General features: G+C 38.0%; 1 protein-coding gene across 1 annotated transcript in view; it reads right to left on the reverse strand.

The window, feature by feature from the left end:
• Positions 1–21156, reverse strand: part of rad18 (RAD18 E3 ubiquitin protein ligase) — a 46221-nt gene extending 25065 nt beyond the window's left edge. The window contains exons 1-9 of the mRNA XM_034697751.1: positions 20993–21156; positions 18653–18731; positions 18006–18067; positions 17811–17881; positions 13283–13710; positions 12168–12267; positions 9409–9596; positions 8311–8381; positions 7775–7835 (exon numbers count right to left, since the gene is read on the reverse strand). Coding sequence (XP_034553642.1) covers positions 7775–7835; positions 8311–8381; positions 9409–9596; positions 12168–12267; positions 13283–13710; positions 17811–17881; positions 18006–18067; positions 18653–18731; positions 20993–21043 — 1111 coding nt within the window. The 5' untranslated portion in view covers positions 21044–21156. The remainder of the gene's footprint in view (positions 1–7774; positions 7836–8310; positions 8382–9408; positions 9597–12167; positions 12268–13282; positions 13711–17810; positions 17882–18005; positions 18068–18652; positions 18732–20992) is intronic.
• Positions 21157–22161: the final 1005 nt, after the last annotated feature.

Here is a 22161-nt window from a genome sequence, read left to right on the forward strand (position 1 = left end):
CAAATAAGTGATTTAATCACTGTCCACAGAAATCCAGCACATCTGTGATACTTATATAAACACAGAACCAAACATTGTAATTAAAATTTGTGTGCTCTAAATTTTGCAGTTGAGTTAAATGTGATTTGGGACTGTTATTTTTCTTAAGGGTATTTGTATATTTGAGGTAGTTTTCAATTGATAAGAAATAAATCCCTATGAGAAGCCTGTGTTAACTGCATTTTTTAGAATCTAATATGTAAAGAAATACTTTTTTCCCCCAGGAGAAGACACGCTTATTTGCCCTTGTTGTATCGGGCACCAGGTAATATTCTTGAGGTCCATATGTTTCTAAATCAAATCTTTTCGTTTAAGCTGCTGTAGCAAGTATGGAGAAAGCAGCAGGACTTTTCTAAATATTTAAAAAGTAATCATTCCCTCCCATGGTTTTAGCCGGCGCGCTTGGAAAACCTAATGAGCCGAATACACCTAACTTTCCATTTGAAAGACAATCTGAAGTATAGTTCTATAAAGGCTAAACAACTCTTTGTCTTCTAGCACTGCAGAGACAAATGCACACTGTGATAATGATGTCAGGTAAATTAAACACTAATGAAGAGTGGGCACCAACCTGTTTTTATGAGACACTCTTTCTAAATATCAAACTTTGAGCAAATTGAACTCTGCTGCCTCAAACAGGTCACTCCTATTGAGCAGAGAGATCAATTACCCGAGCATGAGGATTGGCTTATGTAGTTACAAAGCTTCACTTTGGTTCATTTAATGATCAGAGTGTGACAAGACAGGTTTTCAAAGTTAACATTTGTGCATTTTGTGAGAGTAAGTTAAGGTAACACATCTTGTAGCAGTGTAATTTATGGTCATAATAGCAACATCAGCATTTAAACACTTTTCCCACCTTTTTTCTTCATTAACCACTACAAAATGTAAAAGTTTGTATAAATTGTAAGTGTAACTAACTACAGCACTTATTTACTGTATTTGTAAGTAAACTTATTTGGAAAAAAGTACCAAAAGTAAATAAACTATAGTAACTATAGCCCATTTCTGGGGTTTGAAAGAATGTTTTAAAAAAATGTATGTTATTGTCTCTCAAAATTTGAGAGAAGGAGAGGAAACCTTGTTGAAGGTAAGAGAAGCTGGAAGTGACTGACAGCTGCTGAATGTGGTAGGAGTGAATGCCTGTCAATCAAGCAAACATGACTGAGACCCAAGTTTCTCTGGGAAAAGGGAATATAGCTCATAACTAAATTTTTCATTTCACTTATTTATTATCAACTCAAGCGTGCTGGTTGTATTAACTTGGGGTGTGCATGTGAAGTCAACCAAACAATTAAACGTTGTCACGCTTGCTAGTCAGCACCAGACTTACTGGTCCGTTAAACAAATTATTTAAATTATAAGTGCAGGCCACAATTGTCGGTCTTATATTTTATCAAAGCTGTAGTGGAGCTACCTGTATAGGCCTGGGTTTAAGCTCCAGTTTATGGCTTACATAATGCTCCACTAACCGGATGTAAACAAGCACAACTGAGGGATGGCATCTTGTGGGTTGGCACAGTTTGGTAGTGTCTTAATCTAGAAAATTGAGATAAAGTTTTATGTCTGCAGCAGCATTAGGTTAAACCGGCATACAACCCCTTGTCTAGAACAATGTTTCCAGCACAGGGATTTGGATGTCAACCTTCAAGGAGGACTGAAGGCTGGGGATGCTAGCTCTGCTAATGGTAGGCACAACCCTCAGCATGTGAAAATTTAACTTTGAAATGCTGATCTGCAAGTGATCATAAATCACTACACACTCTCCACTGTTCACTTATCTTACCATATATCAGTTACTGTACTGAGGTTTAGGGGAAACACATATAAAAGCTCACTGCAACCACTGTCAGTACTACAGAAAAGAGCCATCAGAATAGTTCACAATGTTGATTTCTGTGAACACACAAATTCATTGTTCCTCAAATCCAAAATATTGAAATTATTTGACCTTGTAGTAGGGCTGTACGATAAATCGATTTTTGCATTTTCGGTTTCAGGCGATTTAAAAAAAAGAAAATCTAGATTTTCTCTGTAACCTTCTCCGCTTCAAGCTAGACATCTAGCTGAAAGTTATACTGCTTTTATTAGTATGGTAGTGTCTGCCATTTTGTTACAGGCACATTTCTAGGCTTGCATTTGTTTTCAGAGGCCTTAGAATTATATTGCGTTTGAATTCAATGTTAGTGAAACTACATAATGCACTTTTAAAGAAAAGTTTACAGTTTACACTTTTTTTTTAGGTACAGTGTGTGGACATAGGACTATTTAGCAATGTCTTTACAGTCAGATTGTAGACTGAAACGCTTCCTGCCCATCCCTCCCGTGAAACAACAGTGACCTTTAATGAAAATAAGTTCCTGTGATGCATGATAAGTGATACTCCATTTGTCAAGTTTTACTATCAAAAAAGGTCTATCAGTACAATGAATATTGTTTCCCATTCCTACCAAGTCTGTTCTGTCACTACTGCACACTGTACCTTTAAGGGGAAATTCAGTTTGCCTTGAACATTTTATGATAAAATTAAATCAACACTTGTTTTTAGTCATTTGTAAAAAAAAAAGAAATTTCAGGAGATAAACAAAGAAATCGATTAAAATCATAAATTGAGGTTTTTGTAAAAAATCTGGGATTTTATTCCTAGGCCATATCGCCCAGCCCTTGTGGATTTTAAAACGGATCAGAGTCTAAAAAGCTCTCACCACGGGGGCTCTGACAAGCAGAAGAGTTAATGACATTTACTAAGTCCTACAGAAATGTAGATGTACTATAGCGTCCGTCCGGACGCTGTAGGGATGACGAGCCGATTCGTGAACACCTTGAGTTTTAATAACCGGTCACTGTCGGCCGTGATCACGACAACCAACAAAGCAACAATCAATGTTAGAATGAATGAAGAACTTCTCCTCTTGTCTCTCCTCTCTCCCGCTCACACACTCTACACCTCTCCTGATGCCTTCACTGACTGTCAACACTGTAGGAATTAAGAGCATCTACACTGAACACGTTTAACAAACAGTAGAGTTGTTACAGTATTATATGTGTTATAACTTTTCTCCTGATGTCGTGTCACCAGTACAACTGGATAATGCTAGAATGACAGTTGTAAGTAGGTACTAACAATAGCCATGTTTGTTTGTGTTTTTAACTTTCACTATGATAATGTTTTGGTGAGGACCGGTTTTGAATCAGTCACCATCATATGGTCGCAAGTCAGTGGCGCTCGTGCATGTGAGCGGGGGGGGGGGGGGGGGGCGTTGTTTTGGAGGAGCTCTGAGGGAGGAGGGGAGGGGTTAGACGGAGTGATGAGGACATGCTACATTCAAATTCATGCTAGTTTTCCGAGACTGCCAACCCCAGCTTTAAGAGGGAAGTTAAGATTAAAGATGGTGAGTGTTCGGACCACTAAGAGAACTTTTTGTATTTCAATCTGTGGGGTAAAACTTTTTAACAGTCTCAATATGGAGCTACAGCAATGTCAGAACATAATCCAGTTCAAGAAGAAGTATAAAGAAATGATTTTCATGATGTAAAAGGAGGAAGACAAGTGTTGATAATCACGAGGGGTTTACTTTTGATTGTCGATGTAAATATGAAGATATGACGTTTAGGAGTGCACTAGTATAATCTCAGATAATAGTGAATGAAGGGGTAGGATTAGATACGTTTTAACTTATTCTTACTCCTTTTCGCACATGTAAAGTAAATTGTTTCACTGCTTGCTAATGGAACTGATTCCTTTTGTTTCTTTTGTATAACTATTTCTTCTTTTCTAATTGTATGTTTGTTTTTTTCTATTTTACTTTTACATGTTCGAAATAAAGACATCAAAAAAAAAAAAAAAAATCTAATCAAAACATTGAATGCCTTTGTATCCGTAATACTTCTTAAAGTTATGTGAATCTTTAAGTTTATATGAACACTAACATTAAACTGTTCATGTTAATACTGCATGGAATAGGTTGTTGCATATTGTAGGTTTCTTCCATAGACTGTAAAAAATATGGACGTAGTATCCGTGACGTCACCCATCTGTTCCTGAGAGCTGTTTTGAAGCAAATCGACGGCAGCAGCCATATTGGTAATGCGGAACTCAACTAGGCAGAGTGTGACGTAGTGTGAGTCTCTTAGCCAATGGCTGTGTGTTCCCGACCGGGAGTCACGTCAGTCATGTCCTTATTTGGGCAAAACTCATAATCTTAATATCTTCTTAACCGTCACGTTAGAAAAAAATTCACCCCCGTACAGTGTGTGCCATTAGAGAGATTAGCGTTGTAGGGCCAAGCCGTTTTTTGAACCAGGCTGTAAACATGTTTATTAATGCTGCAAAGATAGTCTTTTTCCCATTCATATCTATGTGGTTTCCGGTGTTTCTGCAGCCAGCCTCAAGCGGATTTTCGATGTATTGCAGTTTATATCACTTCCGCATTGGCTTCATCATTTGAGACCAGAGTTTGCCGCTTGGTTTCTTCATATTATCCTGCTCTGCATATAATTTTGAGTAGTACGGTTTGTCTGTAAACTAAAGATATTGTTTGATGTCTGGGTTCAATGCAAATATTTAAAAAAAAGAGATTGAAATATCAAAGCTACCACATTGGGTGTCACTCCATTCACAACATTTTCTTCCCAGTAATGGCGGCTGGGAACACACATCAGACTTCTCTGTGGGGTGGCCTCATGAAGCAGGATTTCCATATTTTTGTTTTGAAGTTATTCTCGGTTATGAGGATGTTTCTCTGAACAAGCAGCTTCTGATTATATTAACATGCCATCGCATTGAGAAAAAAGGCTTCGAGCACCTGATGGATTCAGTGTTTGTGCGTACACGTGTGCTGCTTTCACCTTCCTGTCTGCTCATTCACTATTCCCTGTGCCGGCAGAGTGAGTCATCCACATCCTCCTCTGATAAATCAAGAGGTTATCACAGCACTGCAGCTATTTTTAGAACCCACCTCCTGTGAGTCACATCCATTTTTCAAACACTTTTAAAGTTAGCTTCTCTGAATTTTTCCAACAAGTTTTTATGTCGTTCAAACATGACAACATGACTTTGGGTAATGTTCTCGGCTGTTCTTTTTCAACTGCTCTGGGCATAAAAACACACAGCTTGACTAGAGTCCTGTGAATATCTTCTGTGTGTTGTTGAATGATCATCTTTGAGCAGAAACAGAAAAAAAACAACTGTAAGCACTTTACACTTTTACCCATATGTCAAAAAAATGGGAATATCATTTCTTACACTGACGGCAAAATCTTAACTCACCTCATCGGTTAAAATTTTCATTCCTCCCCTTGCTGTTAAATTACTCACAAACTGAAGAAGAAGCAATCTACTCATTTCTGTAGTTGGTAATGTGTCCTGGAAAGTATATGAGGCTGGCTCCTAGTGGAGGGATTCTAGACTTAATAAAGTAAGATTGAAATTATGGTTGGGAGATGCACTGAATATGTAAAACTGTAATTTGTTTGAGGCCAAAACTGTTAAAAAACTGTCTCCTCAGTTTCCAGAAAAAGAAAGTCTTCCTCACTATATGACCATGCTACTATTACTCAGCTTTGACAAAAATGATGTTGCACAGTTTAGGTTGATGGATTATGTCTCAAGCAAGATCAAGCCTGTGAGAGTGGATTTTCCAACTAATCTATCTGCCGAGAATTGGAAAAAAAAGAAAATCAATTGGTCAAAAAGCATCCAGTCTGATTTGGAAAAATGTTACTGCAGGCTGCCATTAGATACCAAAACTCAATCTGGTTTTGAGATATTCTGGGGACACATGTCCCTGAGAAACCATATCTAGTATATCTGAATTGTTTGGTGGGTAATAAATCAGGCGGTATTTTCAACACAAAGAAATGTGATTGTTTATGGTATTACAAGGCAGGATTCACTTCATCAAACAGGATTTCCTGCAGCAATTCAAATCAGAGTTGAGCTTGAAACACCTTCATCAAAGATCCCATCCTTTGATAGATTAATATGAGACAACTTTTATGAAGACATAACCATCCAGAGGGAAACCTGATCAGATCTAAGATGCTGCCTTCTCTACCTCTCCTTGCCTCATGAGTATAAGGATACAGAAAAGCTGAGTTATCAAGCATCTTCAAAACAAAAGGCAGAGTACTACTCATGACATGAGATAAGTTGGAAAGCAGTGAGAAGGATAGTGTTTGGAAATACACTTTGACTTAATAGACAGGGTCCAATGAAAATGAATAATAATTTAAGGGAAGTTTCAAATTGGTTGTATGCAATACATGTTTGTTCATGCTCTTTGTATGTCTCATTGCAGATTATTTTCATATCAAAGCTTTTCAGTCTATGGGGCGCCAGTTTGGACATGTGGCAAATCATGTGCCCCACCTACAGAGACTGCAGACCTCAAAAGCAGATGGGCCAGGTTCAATTGTGACCTGAGGCTCTTTAACACATGCCATCATGCCATTCCCCACTCTCTGCTCAGTTCTTCATTTTATCCGCTATACTCTCTAAATAAAGAGGCAAAGGCATAAGACTTGGTCAGACGTTTCTAAGACCCAAACAGTGACAAAAATAAATAATTTCTGCACAGCTGAACAAACGGCCTTAACACAGTTGTGGAATATTTATCTATCAATCCCAAGATTAAAAGCTTTCCTTGCTTCATAGTCACTGTTTGCCTCTGCAAACCATTCTCTGTATTTTGGGTCCTCTTTCTCCACTATCTCTTCTGTTTCCAGTTTGTGAATGTATAAGTAATAGGCTGCTGTATACACCATGAATTGTCAGGTGAACAACAAAGAAAGAATGTAAAATCATAGAACGCTTACTCGACTGTGAAGGCTTGATTCAGTATTCAGGCATGTTTCAGTCAAAGTGCAATCTCAAATTTAAGAAAATAAGACTTCTTAGGACATTTCAATGATCTTAAATCTGTGAAATGTAATTAAAGACTCTTTTTTAGGATGTGTAGGAACTCTGATAAGCAGAGAGCACAAAGGAGAAAGCAGCATTACACACTGATACACAAAGAAAGGCAAATGCCTCTATTGCCAAACAAAAAATGTAGAGATCCGTCTCTGTGAAGAAGCAGACACTTTGCATTTCTTTTTGTCTGATAAGTCTCCATGGAATATTTGGTGCATCTTTTTCTCTAGATGGCTGCAGTCATACAGCTTTGAATCACGGGCACAAATGATCAAAGCAGCATTTCCCATTTTTCTCAGTGAACAGATTCATGTTTGATGTCAAGAATTACAAGAATAAACTTTACTAATTTAAAACTGACAGTCATAAAATGTCTCCTATTGTAACAATCAACTATTGTTGAGTGTAAACATGATGCATGTGTATATCATTCATGTTGGTAGGTAGGCTGGCTTAGCATCAGAAACAGGAAAATTAGATTTCATGATGTACTTTTAGTGAAATTATTAGGTCCTGTTTTTACTCCTTTGCACATAAAACATTTGCATGGCACTGTGTTGTTTTAATAGAGACAAGAGGCATTTACTGTGCTTTAATATTGCACATTTAGGCTCTTTTTTTTAAAACCAAATAAAAATATTCTACTTGTGTTTCAAACAGTGCTGGCATTTTGGCCATCAGGCTGAATATGTAAAGTTAGGCAGAGCAGTGTCATCAGCTGCCCTGTGTTGTCACTGGTTTTTTTTTTGCCTACTGCTTGGTGTGTCAGTCTCTTAGTGTGTCAAAAAACTGATAATGATGTTCTTTAAAAATGTAACTTACTATAATTTGAATGCACTTCCTCAATCGCCTCCTCAGACTGATTCTTTGAGAAAACCATCACCTGCAAGAGATTATTCATGACTCAATTATTCAATTCGACTGTGATGTGGATTTCACATGAACATCATCGGCCTTTACTATCAATAAAAATATACAAACACATATACATATAACATGACAGCTTAACATGAATATTTGCACAGCAGCCAGCATTTAAGAAGAACGATCCTGCTGTAAGAGGGGAGTTGTTAAAAGTAGCCAGTCTGACTCTCATTAGAACACTTTCCACTAAACATGTGTCGACAACATGCTTCTACACCGGAAATGAGACAAACATATTAAGTGTTTCTCTCCCTGCTTTCCCTTTTTATGGAATATTACAGCCACCAGCTGCAAATATAAACAGGACCCTTCATTGCTGTGGAGTACCGTTAAGGGTCAACAAAAAACTCCACAGGATGAATTTGTAAAGAAAAATAATAAAACATTTTCAAGCCTTCAAGCTTGTGGGATTCCATTATGCAGTAAGTACTCACAGGTTTTGCTTTCCCCTGCAGCTGATTCTTGATCTTCTCATTGGCCTCCACATCTTTGGCAATATCCTCAGCTGACAGAGGACACAGAGATCTTTATTACTCTCCAGATCACAAATATTGCCTGTTATGAGAGCTGTGCTATCAAACAGATAAAAGGTTTTATCCCCTCAAGGAAGCTGTTCAATATTGAGGCATTCCTGGAGGGTGCCAGAAAATAAACACACAACCTGTAAGATTTGATAAGTACATACAGTGTCTATTAATCTCTCCACGCAGGAACATTTTTTACATTAATAGATCAGCAACTATGTTGCCAACTGATCACACAGGCAGTTCATGTTCATTTTCAGGGGAAATGTTTGACATTTGATGATTCTAGATTTAACAATGGGAAGATTCCCAGTGTCAATGTGATCAAATAAATAATGAGACTTTTTCCAATACCAACAGCTGGGAAAACATCATTTTGGAGTATGTAGCCTGTTACAACATGTTTGATATTCAATAGGCTGAACAATTTAATGGAACTATACACAACAAAAAGGCAAAGCAAATGTTGGTGAAAATAATCAACCAAAAAAAGAAAAAAAAATTAACATTTTTAATCTCTTTTGATTCCTAAATCTATTTTGGGTGACTTTATTAAATGTAGTTTGTTTAATTAGGTTAAAAGCACATTGTTTACACATTTACTCGCCATAATCGCACAGATAGAGCTAGTTTGGGTTTTCATAAGGCAGTACATAATCTCAGGTCCAGAAAAAATTGAAACGCTCTAAATAAACATTAAAGTGGAGACTGTGGGATTGTGCAAATTTCCTAAGTTTGGAAATAAAGCTTTTAGGTATTGTACCTTTTGCTTGGAATGACTACAAACTGATTTTGATTTGCAAAACTGAGATTGTCCTGAATGTTTTTAAATCCTTAGTGAAAACTCTTGAATCCAAGCTTTCTGAATGCAAATTTTTTAAGTGATCGTTTTTGTTAGTGAAACTGTGTTGTTCTCCTGTTCTTGGAAAATAAACCTCCAATCTCTCTCTTACCTGGAAAAATAAAGGTTGAATAAAATAAATAAAATCAGACATAACTGAACCACACCTGATTTAGGGTTTAGGGAATCGCACTGGGCGTTGTAAATCTGGATGAACTCCTGGTGCCTTTTTATCATCTGGTCTCGTGTCCCCTTCATGGAGAGATGGCAGTCTTTCAGCCTCCTCTTCAGCTCCTGCAGGGACAGAAGGTTGTACACTACCTTCCCCATCGGACGCCTTGACTTGCCAATGGAACTGCAAACAACATGGTGACTTGTTTATTTTCCATAATAATCAGATAGATCTTGACAATGATTGATGGGATAGCTCTGTGCTCAGCTGTATTAAAACTTACTGCACTAAATAGAGGGACAAAGCTGTAAAAGACTGATGGAAATGTCAGCTTAATGAAATATAACATACAGTGACCACATTAGCAGAGCTCATAATAAAGTGATGTTAATGGATGGGGAGTTGACATTTGTCAGCCGGGTGGCAGCACAGACCTCTGATGATCCACTGCCCTGTTATAATCTGGCACGGCTGTGGTATGTTGGTTGCTGTTTTTTGGGCTACATTTCGTATTTTGTCTCGAATATAAAACATTAAATGTGAGTTATTAAGGTGAGTAGCAAAAGGAAGCCTTCTCATAATGGCTGGCAACAAACAGCCAGAGTATTAAACCTCTGCGATTCATCATCCTAACCCCAAGGTCTAGTCTTGATGAATTGTTTAGCACTGTTACACAAATACGACCAATCATTTGCAAAACCTCATAATTTCTGCACGGGTCCTTGAACGCCCTGGAAGAGCTACTTTCTTGCTGAGGCTGCTTACGAGGATCAGCGTGTCAGATTGACAGACCGTGTCCTCAGGATGAAATGTAGCCAGGGCCACGGTAATACTACAATTAAATGAGTAATGGCAATTGTGTTGTTGCAGCAATGTTGCCATATAATCAAACAGAAGCGTCATAAACAGGCTGTAATAGTGAGAAAACAAATCATCAACCTCCCCCGACTTCATCAAGGTGTGTGAGTGAACACTATCACAGAGGAGAACTGGAAGCAAGGAGTTAATTGATGAAGTCAATTGCTTTATATTTATATTATTTTATATGAATTATATTTATCTATATTATATGAAGCTTATCCTGGGAAACAGATATGTTACGGATATGTGAGCTAACATTTTATTGTTTCAGGCAGAAGTGTCTACACCCCAATTTCCAGCTCGGGATGGCACAAACACCACCATATATTCAATATGAAATACAAAGACTGACTGTTGAGGGGAGCAGCACAGAGGATTATTTTAAAGCCAAGGTGGCTGCCTCGATGTTGATTGCTCAGAATTCACAACAACTCCTGTACTAAAGAAACTGGATTGTGGTTCTCTTGACAACACATATTTGGGTCGAGTATGGCTTCCAAAGCCATCTCAGCCTCAAAAGCTTTATAACCTTCTGATATGTCACACCTTTCTTTTTCTTTCACTAGTTGTAGGTCTATCCGATTGATCACAGTTTTTTTTTTCTTTGCCAGTTAATGACCTTAGTTATTACCCGGCTGTGTTGAACACTTGATTCTGATTGGTCAATATAGTTATTAATTCTCATAAGCAAAAACAAACAAATGAAACACATCATATCAAATCAATCAGTCTGGCATATTTCACCTCTGCCAGTTGCTGGCAAAAACATTAGCTTCAATTAACATCAAATTGGTCAACATTGTGGCAAAAAACTGAGTCTTTCTCAGGCTGGTCTTGAGACTGGGGAAATAATGACAGTTAAAAGGCACAGATGTGAAAGCAGCCTGAGGAGCTACTGGGCCTCAACTATCTTTGATAGGGAATAGAGGAGCAATCTAAGCAACGGCAGCACAGCTAATGAGTGTATCTCTAATGGCCCTTTTCCACCGACCCTACTCTACTCGACTTGACTCGACTCGGTTTGTGTTCCGTTTCCACGGGAGCAGTACCTTGTGTCAGATACCAGTTTTTCGTACCTTCTCTGCTCTGGCTCCAAGCGAGCTGAGCCGATACTAAAAGGTGACGTCAATGGACTGCCGCCCACTGATTGGTCAGAGAATGTCGTCACTGAAGAGTCATGAGCGCGACGCCCAATGCAGTTTCGCGCAGCTGTGTTATGATGACCCCGCCCACCATGAGTCGGTACTCGGGCTGGTGGAAAAGGAACCCAAACCGAGTCGAGTCAAGTAGGGCTGGAACTGTGCAGTGGAAAAGGGCCATTATGTTGCTGCTCTTAACAAAGTAACTACCAGTGGTAGTGATAAAAAAAAATGTTAAAAGTTAAGATTTGTGCCTCATTTATGTTTGCAGGTGTGTAAACTGTAAAGCCTGGAGAAAAGTAGAGCTGGATAAGGACAGATATGTCAATATAAATCTTCCTGAAGAAGGCCAGTCCTTTTTGTGTAACGTTAACTTCAATGGAAATGTTCAGGGTCCTGCTTACCTCTTGCAATCTAATATGCATAACCCCCTGTTCACTATACGTAATTCACTCTTTAGTAAAATGAAATGAACTGCAAGGTTTCAGAGTTTGTTAATTGCTGTAAATGCACACATCAGCCTGTGAAACTTGCTACGCTCAGATCAAGGCTATTTACAGAACATCCTGCAGCATTAATTAATACAGGAAGCAGTAACAAAGTGCCACTACTTTGCTCATCTCATTCTAACCTTCAAAAAAACTATGAAGTGTTTTTAACGTCAACCCTGCCTCCTTATAAAGAATTACAGCCTGAGAACACAACAACAAAGAGCATTCCTTAAAGACTGGAATCCAGTAAGTGGCTTTTTTACCTCCTTAAGCTCTCCTTCTTCTCTCCTCTGCTCAGACACGTGTCCAGATGCTTGTTGATGAACTGCTGAGGCACGCTTACAGAGCACACAGGGCACTCCACTGCAAAGAGATTCACAAAAAGATTATATCATCCTTTTAATTTCAAACTATTAATCAATTTGAGGTGGTTTGAGTCATATTACATTCTTCAGACATAACAAACCAGTTCCCTGCCTGCAACACTTCATGTAATATCAGACCACGAAATAAAATGGCACAATGCCAGAATTTCTGATTCTAATGAAACTAATAAATCTTTAATTTAAAAACTAAATTAATAAAGCTTTATGTTTAGATATAAATGAAAAACAGAATTAAACAAAGCAACAGAACTTCTTGAAATATTTTTGCCGGTGTTTTCTTGATGCATCATGGAGAATATCTTTCTGTTTAGTTTGGGGATATAAGCAAACATTTCTAATAGTTGGCCTGAGGTTGGCTGACAATCAAACAATGTGCCTCGATTGCAGAACGTTTGAAATCCTCATTATATAAAGCTGTTTTTTCCAAGTACTGGAGTATTGCTCTATTCCAATTGCTCCTAGCAGAACTATTAATGTTCCTTTAATTAAATCAAATACATTTTCTTTTGACATCATTTAACATTAGTTTTGTATTGTTTGGACATCTAGCCTGTCTGTAAATTGTACATGTCGAAAGCTGATTTATTGCCTCACTGCACTTCTGTTGAACGGCCTGAAAAGGTGAACAACAGGCCTTCCTCTTGGATGTATGTTAGGAGAAATTAATGAAGAAGCTGATTGGTGACATTTGGATGCTGATTGGATCAAAGTTGCTGTAACTGTTATTGAGGCAAACTTTCAAATGTAAAATGAAGAAAAAGCAACAGTAGAAGTAATATTGCCTATAGGCATACATTATACTTTAAGTGCAGCAGCATTGACTTACATCTGCTGACTTTTCTTTTACTGCTGCTACACAGTTAAGAAGGGTTTTTGTAGCCCTGTGATAGAAAAAAAGTGAGATTGCCAGCCTGCAAGGCTGTAAATGGCCAATCTGGAGGTATCATACTGAGAGATACCGCGCACTTAACCTAAGGATAGAAAGTCTTCACCTTTGATTACAGGCTTGACATCTGTAAACAGCGTTGAGGAATGGGCCATCTCCACCCTTGTGTCCACACTGTGTCCTCCCGTGTCCTCTTGTTTGATTGGCATTAAACCCCGGATGGACCCCTCCTCCACTTCCATGGGCTCTTCCTTCACACACACTGGACGCAGAGCGGTTCCAGAATGTAGATCAGTGTTGTTTACATTGTGCTTGCGTGCAGTCTGTAGTCCCTGCTGCGCACAATGAGCAGCAGAGCTTTCCTGTTGGGCTTCTTTCGACGGGGATGTCTTAGGCTTCTTTTGGAAAAATTGACTCAAAACGGTGTTGTTACACTTCTGGCCTTTCTCTCTAGGAGTTTTGCACTTGACAGCTGAAGCCGGAGTCTTTGGGGAGATTGGAGGAGAGTCAAAATTTGCTTTTGACAACTGCTGCCTGGAAAAAGGAGAAAGAAAGGCAAAGTGCATGTGGATAAAGTACGTGTGCAGCATATAATTAAAGCACACAGTCAGCCATGACCCTTAGAAAAAATGAAACTCATTCTGATACATTATGCAGCACATCCTGCATCTCTGTTGAAAGAATGATATGCTGAAAATATGTATCAAGACCATAAATGTGAACTTACATTATATAATTTAATTACATAGGTTGGAAACATATACAGACCCTTAAATTGAAGAGAACTGTATTTGCTGATAAATACTGTTGAGAGCCCTTTCACACTAACTGCACCCACTCAATTATCCTTCCTTCTCTGCAGAGCGAGACGCACTTTGCTTCTTTGGCTTCACTCTTGGAAATGTGGAAAGCAAACAAATTGCAACTGGGCCATTACTTGGCAATAAAATGGAACCAATGAGGTGTGTGATGTTTGCCTGTCCATATTTAAAACTTATTTGTGCTCATTGTCCCCATTAGGGTACACGCACACGCACACGCACACACATGCACACACACACACGCACACGCACACGCACACACACACACACACACACACACACACACACACACACACACACACACACACACATACGGTGTTGCCAGAGCTGCTTTGCACAAGTGTGGTGTGGAAAGACCTCCCCCTTCTCCCCTCAAACATCCTGAAGAAATATGGTCTCCTCCCAGCATTAATCCACGGCACGGCATACAGCCAGGGTAACAAACAACAACCCATTCTTTTAACTTCTCTGACTGATGAATTTGAATATTTTGGAGGAAACAGGAAGGAAACATTTATGAAACCTAGATTATCATGAGTTTAAATGTGCTGGCTGCGTTTAACACATTTACTTAACTGACCTAGTGTTTATTTTTAGCATACTGTTTACTTTTAATGCTAACTGCACTGTGACTCAGCTCATCCTGGCCAGTTCAAATGTTCTATAATCTTACATCACAGCCATTAAATGTTACGGTTTCTGCCTCATTTGAGCTAAGATGTTTTTTTCCATATCTGTCGTGTGCCAAATGGTTCTAAAAACTGCTGAGTGCAGGCGGTTTACTATCTGTTGCCATAGAGAATACAACCGTCAGAAGAGCGGATAAGACCTATTTTTAGAGATTATGTACATAATTACAGCAGTTTAAAAGAAGTAACATGTAGTTATGACGTGACAAAATGTTGTCTCCTCAGAATTCAAGTTTAACCTGTCTGTAGTCTGTGAACTGTGCTAAGAAATACACAGGCAACTTTTGCTACAAGTGACAAAAAGTAGAAATACTTTTAAGATCACATAAGTCATTTAAGACACTTTTTGGCAAGAATTAAAGTAAAAGGGACATTTTTTTTATGACTGGGCTGATAAATTAAATGTCAATAGGAACCTTTAAAAGTTCCAAAGATAAGACACTAGTATCCTTTCTTCTGTTATCCTCTTACTCCAGCATTGGCACGATAATAAAAGAAGGATATTCTATTACTCCACTTCAGAAAATAAAATCCAATGTGTGCTCTGGCTTGGCTTAAACTCATTTTGGATGGATAGGGAGAACTTGCAGCTGATCTAAATATAAAATACAGTTCAGTCAAACTGTATCCGCAACTCATTATTCAGCTACAGGAAGGACACTCGGGTCATTCATAGTATATAAACTGTGTCTTTCAGGGTGTTATGAATGAAACCGATTCAAAGGGTTTGCAGTGACTCCAAATGAAAGGTTTTCAAATTACCAATGAAAGAAAGAAATGAGTTAGAAATTAATTAAAAAATAAAAATCTTCAACAGTAGTAGTAACCCAAACAGCCAGAAGCAAGTCAATACTATCTATTAAATTAATTTAAGTAGAATAAAAACACTATTAAAAATGATTTATCATTTAACCCTTATCTAATTATTACTAGGTGTTGAATGCACGGATAGTTCTGATAGAACCTTTGACACTAGGTGCAAGAGATCTGATACATTAACATTTTACTAACAGACACACAGACAGACACACACACAGACAAACAGACAGACAGACACACAGACAGACAGACACACAGTCAGTCAGTCAGTCAGTCAGTCAGTCAGTCAGTCAGTCAGTCAGTCAGTCAGTCAGTCAGTCAGTCAGTCAGTCAGTCAGTCAGTCAGTCAGTCAGTCAGTCACTCACTCACTCACTCACTCACTCACTCACTCACTCACTCACTCACTCACTCACTCACTCACTCCTCCGTACATTCAACGTTTTTCCAAATGAAAGATGCAATGCACACTTGTCTGAGTAGAAACACTGACATGGCAGCAGAACCCAGGCCCATTTTTTAATCTAAAAGAAATAGCCTTGGTCATTAAAAGTTGTTTATTTAATTGAGGGCAAAGGAATCAATCCAAAAGAAAGATAGGTTGTCTGAGACAAGTCTATTGCCACATAACAGCACAAGTTTATGACGGAGCTATCTATCAAGGAATTATGTGTTTCAGACACCCAGTACTAGACAACAGGAAATTAAAAAACTTAGGACAGCACAGCTGCGTAAGCCACTAGCTCGCAACTGTGATGAAAATCAGAGGCTCCAAAGTTTGAAGGGAGACCTTTCAGGGTGCTAATGACTCTGATGTGATCAATTGGGTGGGCAGGAGAATCAACTGGACTTGTTAACTAATATCAGCACTAAGACATCAGACTTACACTAGCCTGCACAGTTCTGATGATGTTGTCTTCAGTTTTTTGTTTTTATTTTTGGGGGCAAAGCTCAGTGATTCAGTGAAAGTGAGTGAGTGTCTGCCTGGCAGATTTTTTGTCTTCCATTTGTTGTCCAGGATATAGAGATGACCAGAAGGCACCCAACACCACAGATCAGTCATAAAATGTCAAAGACAGTTATCTATTTCTGAAATAGCAAGAGCATGACCCTAAGGAGACGTGTCCTCTGTTGTCCTTTTGTGTTGTTATTTTTCACTGAAATGGGAAAACACACTGAAAAGGATACAGACAGTTCACATGATCAGAACTAAGTTATTACATAAAGACACTGGGGTGTCCAGCTGTACCCCACTTTAATACAGTATGCCACAGCCAGACATTTATAGGTCTGGCCAAGGAAATCGATAAGTGCAAGCTGTAAGCTGCACCTGTGTGGTCAGTGGTACCAATAACCTAACATTAAGGAAAATGTTTTCCTACTTGGCGATGAATGTCACTGGAGGAAATAAACCCTCCAATTCAAAAATAAAAAACATTTCCTTTAGATCAGCTCAGCCAGGATACCGCCCTCTCTGCCTACATCCTGATCTAATGAAAAAAATATCAGCCCTTGAGCTTTACAACACAGAGAGTCATGCAATCCACAGAGAACCTTGCATGACCCCAGCTTATGAAAACAAAATCCCCATTTGATTTACAGAAAATCCATAAAAGCAGGAGGAGATCACTGCAGGGCAATTATAAGTGTTTTTGAAATACTGGTTAATTGAAGTACAGTGAAACTGGTTCCCTTGTGGTCATATTGTAATCTCGACAATAACAACTTTAACCCCATGAAATCTCCACCGTAAACGTTTTCGGCTCAGTTCTTAGAATCTCAATGTCTACAAATTGGAGAGATGTACAGACTATGCACCTGTGGTCATTGTAAAGAGGTTTACAGGTTGTGGAGTGAGTCTTATTTCCTGAACAGCTATTTCACCATTTAGTTTGCCTCAGGATGAAACAATATGAAATACAAACTTTTGTATGCTGTCCATGACTGCAGTGATTTGAACTACAGTGCAGCATGCCAGAAACTTGAATTACATGGTATCAGGATGACAAATTAAAGTGCCATTGCTTACTAAGGACCAACAAGTTGCCGCTCAGTGGCTCAAGCTTCAAGCATCTTTGTTGGCAGTGCCACTGATTGTTGTTTGGGGAGTATTCTTTTCCAGTTCATCACAGTTTGAACTGAAAGCAATTTAAAACTACTGTGTGCAGAATCATACATGCGCTTGCATTTCAATCATTTTCATTCTGGTTTAAAAACAGCTTAGGCTGATGCAGTTTGCACAAAGCTCTGTTTAGAAAGAGACATAAGACAGTTCAATGTAAACCATGTACATTGTTATTTGGTTACCTTGCAGCATGAAAGTTTAAGACCAAGTCATCCAATAAACGGTTGTTCCTTAAATCTTGATCTGTTGCTTCCTAAAAGAAAAAATAAAGATACATGAGGGAAACCTGCCTCCTTCAATGCACTGTATCACAAACCTGCAATCATGAAGTCTCAATTTGTGGTGTGACTCTAATGGTCATGCTGATTCATACTTACTGTATTGCAAAGTGGACACTGCAGCTTATAGGACAGAAATTTTCTGATGCATAGGGAGCAAACTGTGGAATAAACGACAAACAAAGTTATAATAAACACTTTAGCTTGTATGAAATTAATTTCCTTAGTACCAAACTGTCTACAGACAACTGAACTGAATTTTTAAACAGTTTTCAATGTACACTTGTATTTTGTCAACATTTAAACTTTGACAGTTGCACTTATACACCACAAAATGCATATTTCAGAATGAGAGAAGCATATAAAGTCTATTGAAACAATAAAATCCAAACAGCAAATACGTATCGAACTAATTATTCAGCATAAGCAAGGAAATCACTGAATTAGTATTATTGTTATTAATACAGAGTAAAAAAGCAGAATGCAGAGTCCAGAAATGCTTACCAATAGTACCCTCTCAAAAGTTAAAACACCCAACTCTTTTTAATAATTATTCATCACTTTTTACTTTGAGATCCATTGCAAAAGTACAATATTGATGTTTTCTGAATGATTACGGCTGTATGTGCATTTTCCTACTCATCCCTCAAGGCTTTTGTCTTCTATAATACTTGATGTATTGCTATACTTCCGCTCCAAAGAAGAACACATCAGCTACTGTGAACGTTGCTCTATTTGTTACTTACAGTTGTGAGAACATTTCGTAATCATCGCAATATTGAGGAAGTCGAAGCAAATGGGACACCTCAGCAGGGTGTCAATATTCTGTAGAAGAGAGAAATCACAGTGATAAATAAATATTCATGAGACCACATAACTACAGCCTGATGGCAGGCTGTAACAAGAAAACTTAACACATACTGTAACTAATATAGTACTTTTTCTTGGTGAAACTTAGCTATTGTAAACAATGTATTTTAGATTAAACATAAAATTGTTCTTATTTCAGGGTTAACAATTCTACAAATGTTGAGAAGTGGTTAGTAAAGTGAATATACTTTTAAATCCAAACTAGATTTGGTTGTTTAAGAGTTTTATACAAACTCCTACAGATGGACACTATTTCCTTAAGTCCATCCATAACCACCCGGGTCCACTATGAACTGCATACATTCCCTCAGTGATTGAAGTCACACCCCACGAACAAAAAATGTAACAACAGGATGGTGTAAAAAAACAAAAACAAATAAAAAAACAAGATAAACAACAGCTACACAATCTACAAGTACTCAAAGTCTACTTAGTGCTTATTCTGTGCCTTAGTTCAGGGGTTCCCAAACTTTTCACCCTGGGACCCCTAAAATATTGGTGCCAAAGTCTTGTGACCCCCACTGTCCCTCAAAGTGATTTAATGTGGCTTCACTTAGCTAGTTTGCAGAAAATTAGCCTACCTATATGAGCATGTGGATATGTTTCCTATGCCATTATGAATTAACCTGCTGCTACTGATGCTTTTGATAGTTAACTGTTCACTAACCCCAAACTTAGGAGTCATCTGGCAAAAAGAAAGGCAGAAAACTCATTACATTTTCTATTTTCAAGGTTTTAATTCAAGGTTAGCTACTATTTTTGTCGATATTTTTTACTATAATGTGTAAAATGTACTATTTTTTTAAATAATCAAAAAAACTAAACATTCTAGAAGCCATCTGTCGACTAGGGCTGAACGGTTTTAGAAAATAATCTAATTGCGATTATTATATTTACTATTTTCCTTAATATTGTGATTGCGATTTAATATGCGATTATTTTTTCAAGGTCCTCTTCTCATGTATTTTTCAACAAACACAAGCAATAAATCAATCTGTATTATAATAAACAATATTAGATGTATTATACACAAACTGTTCTTTCTCATAGGCGAGGCTTATGTTAAGATAAAGGCAAATGAAACATGAAGTAATATAAAAGACGGTTTATTTATCTACTTGAATTCCAGTTGTAAACTTACTAAATACTTTGACTTGCAGTCTTGTAAGCGTTCAACACAACTACTTAATAAAATTCTGCCAAACAGGTGTTTTGAGTTTAAAGCATGTTTCGATGTGAATCAGCTGACCAAAGGTGTTGCACACAGCGGAGACGCTCAGCTGGAGTGCGCCTCATGAACTGGTCTGGCTGCTCACCTGATTTCAACCCGACTGAGAACTTGTGGTCAATACTGAAGATAATTTACAGTAATGGCAAGAAATACAGCTCAAATAGCATCTTTAAAAAGCCATAGAACATTAAAATGGTGCCTAGTTTTTAATTTTCACAAGTTATATGCTCTTATCACCAACTTGCATAATAATTTGGCACACCCATTTCTGCAGATTCTGAATCTATTTAAAAATACAGCAGAAAAGCGTCATTTTAACCACACAGTTGAAGAAATATATTCACTATCTGACTTCTTGACAAATTTGAAAACGACTGTTAACATAGTTTTTAACATATTCACAAAAATACTCACTTGCCTAATAATTGTGCATGCAGTGTATGTATATGTATGCATGATGTATGTATGCATGTACAGATAGATATGTGTGTATGTATATGCTGGACTCTCCATATATATATATATATGTATTGATGAATCCCTCTGTGATTGTTTTGTTTTTTTGCTTTTATTTGTAATTTTTACATGGCTCCTGTGTTGTGGAGGGACGTGTTGGTTGCTGACGCAGACCAAAATAAACCTAATCAATCCAAATATGAACCATAAAATGAGCGTTTCTGAATGAACAGGATTGTCATTGGTCCTTATGCTTTATGATCAATATTAACACTGCTTGTTGATAGTTAGCTCCATTGACTGTTACACAAGCACATCGTTCTCCTGCTGTAAATAAAATACCAGCGTATTTGTTTAACTGTAATCTTCTACATTGGTTCATAATTCAGCTGTACCGACACTGACTATGTGACGCCTATAGCTTAGAGATCATTTACTGATATGTCTATGTGTTTGGGTTTCCATATGGCTAAGCTAGTCTTCGCCTTGTTACGCAGCAGATGCATTTGAGAACAGATACATAACTTACTTTCAGAGATGACAGGCCGGGGGGGAAATCGGCTTCCATCCGGAAAGCCATGTTTGGTCTAGAAAATCTGCTAATAAAGATAATGACAAAACTTTATGTGTTAGCAGTAAGCAACAATCAAAGTCCCGCTCGAAGGGACGCTGAACGGCTCTTATGTCATATGACGACTTCCGGCGCTGATTTGTAGTTCTTTGTTTCTGTAGGCTAGAATCAGAATCAGAATCAGCTTTATTGGCCAGGTATGCTTGAAGACACAAGGAATTTGACTTAGGTAAACTGTGCTCTCTTTGTACAAGGCATAAGAATAAGAAATAAAAATAAAAATAAAATAAAATAAAAATAATAACAATAACATCAGCTATAAATACAAAAGAACAACAAATAGGCATGACTAATACGTACAGGCTAAAATAATATGATAAAAGTGCAGTGGTGAGTAGCAGAGGTAGTTTTTACATTATAAAAATAGTAGTTAAATAATACAAATAATAGAAATATGGAATTCTGTGGGAGAATTGTTGCATTGTATATTTACATGTATATTTACAGAGAGTATTGATCCAACAGGTATGACACTGTTATGGTTTAGTGTTCATCAGAGTGACAGCCTGGGGGAAGAAACTGTTCTTATGGCGGGTTGTTTTGGCGCACAGTGATCTGTAGTGCCTGCCGGAGGGGGAGGAGTTTGAAGAAGTTGTGTCCAGGGTGTGAGGGGTCAGCGGTGATGCTATCTACCCATTTCCTGGCCCAGGACCAGTACAAGTTCCGGATGGGGGGCAGGTTGACACCGATGATTTCTTCTGCAGTCCTTATAGTCTGTTGCAGTCTGTGTTTGTCTAGTTTGGTTGCAGATCCAAACCAGACAGTGATGGAGGTGCACAGAACAGACTGGAGGATTGAGGTGTAGAACATGATCAGCAGCTCCTGGGGCAGGTTGAACTTCCTGAGCTAACGGAGGAAGTACATCCAGGCTACCGTTAAAGCTGCAGTTGGTAGGATTGGGGTAAAAAATAATAATAACTGTACTTCTTTTGTGCTGTGTTTGGCAAAAAAGTCATAACACTCATCAACAGCCATCAATAAATGAGGTATTTTGAGATTAAAAACTTTTTAAAGAATCAGAAATCATAATCATTCTCACTCCACCATCCTTCTCCATAACAAACTCA

The sequence above is a fragment of the Notolabrus celidotus genome, chromosome 1 (assembly GCF_009762535.1).
Source record: "Notolabrus celidotus isolate fNotCel1 chromosome 1, fNotCel1.pri, whole genome shotgun sequence".
Lineage (NCBI taxonomy): Eukaryota > Metazoa > Chordata > Actinopteri > Labriformes > Labridae > Notolabrus > Notolabrus celidotus.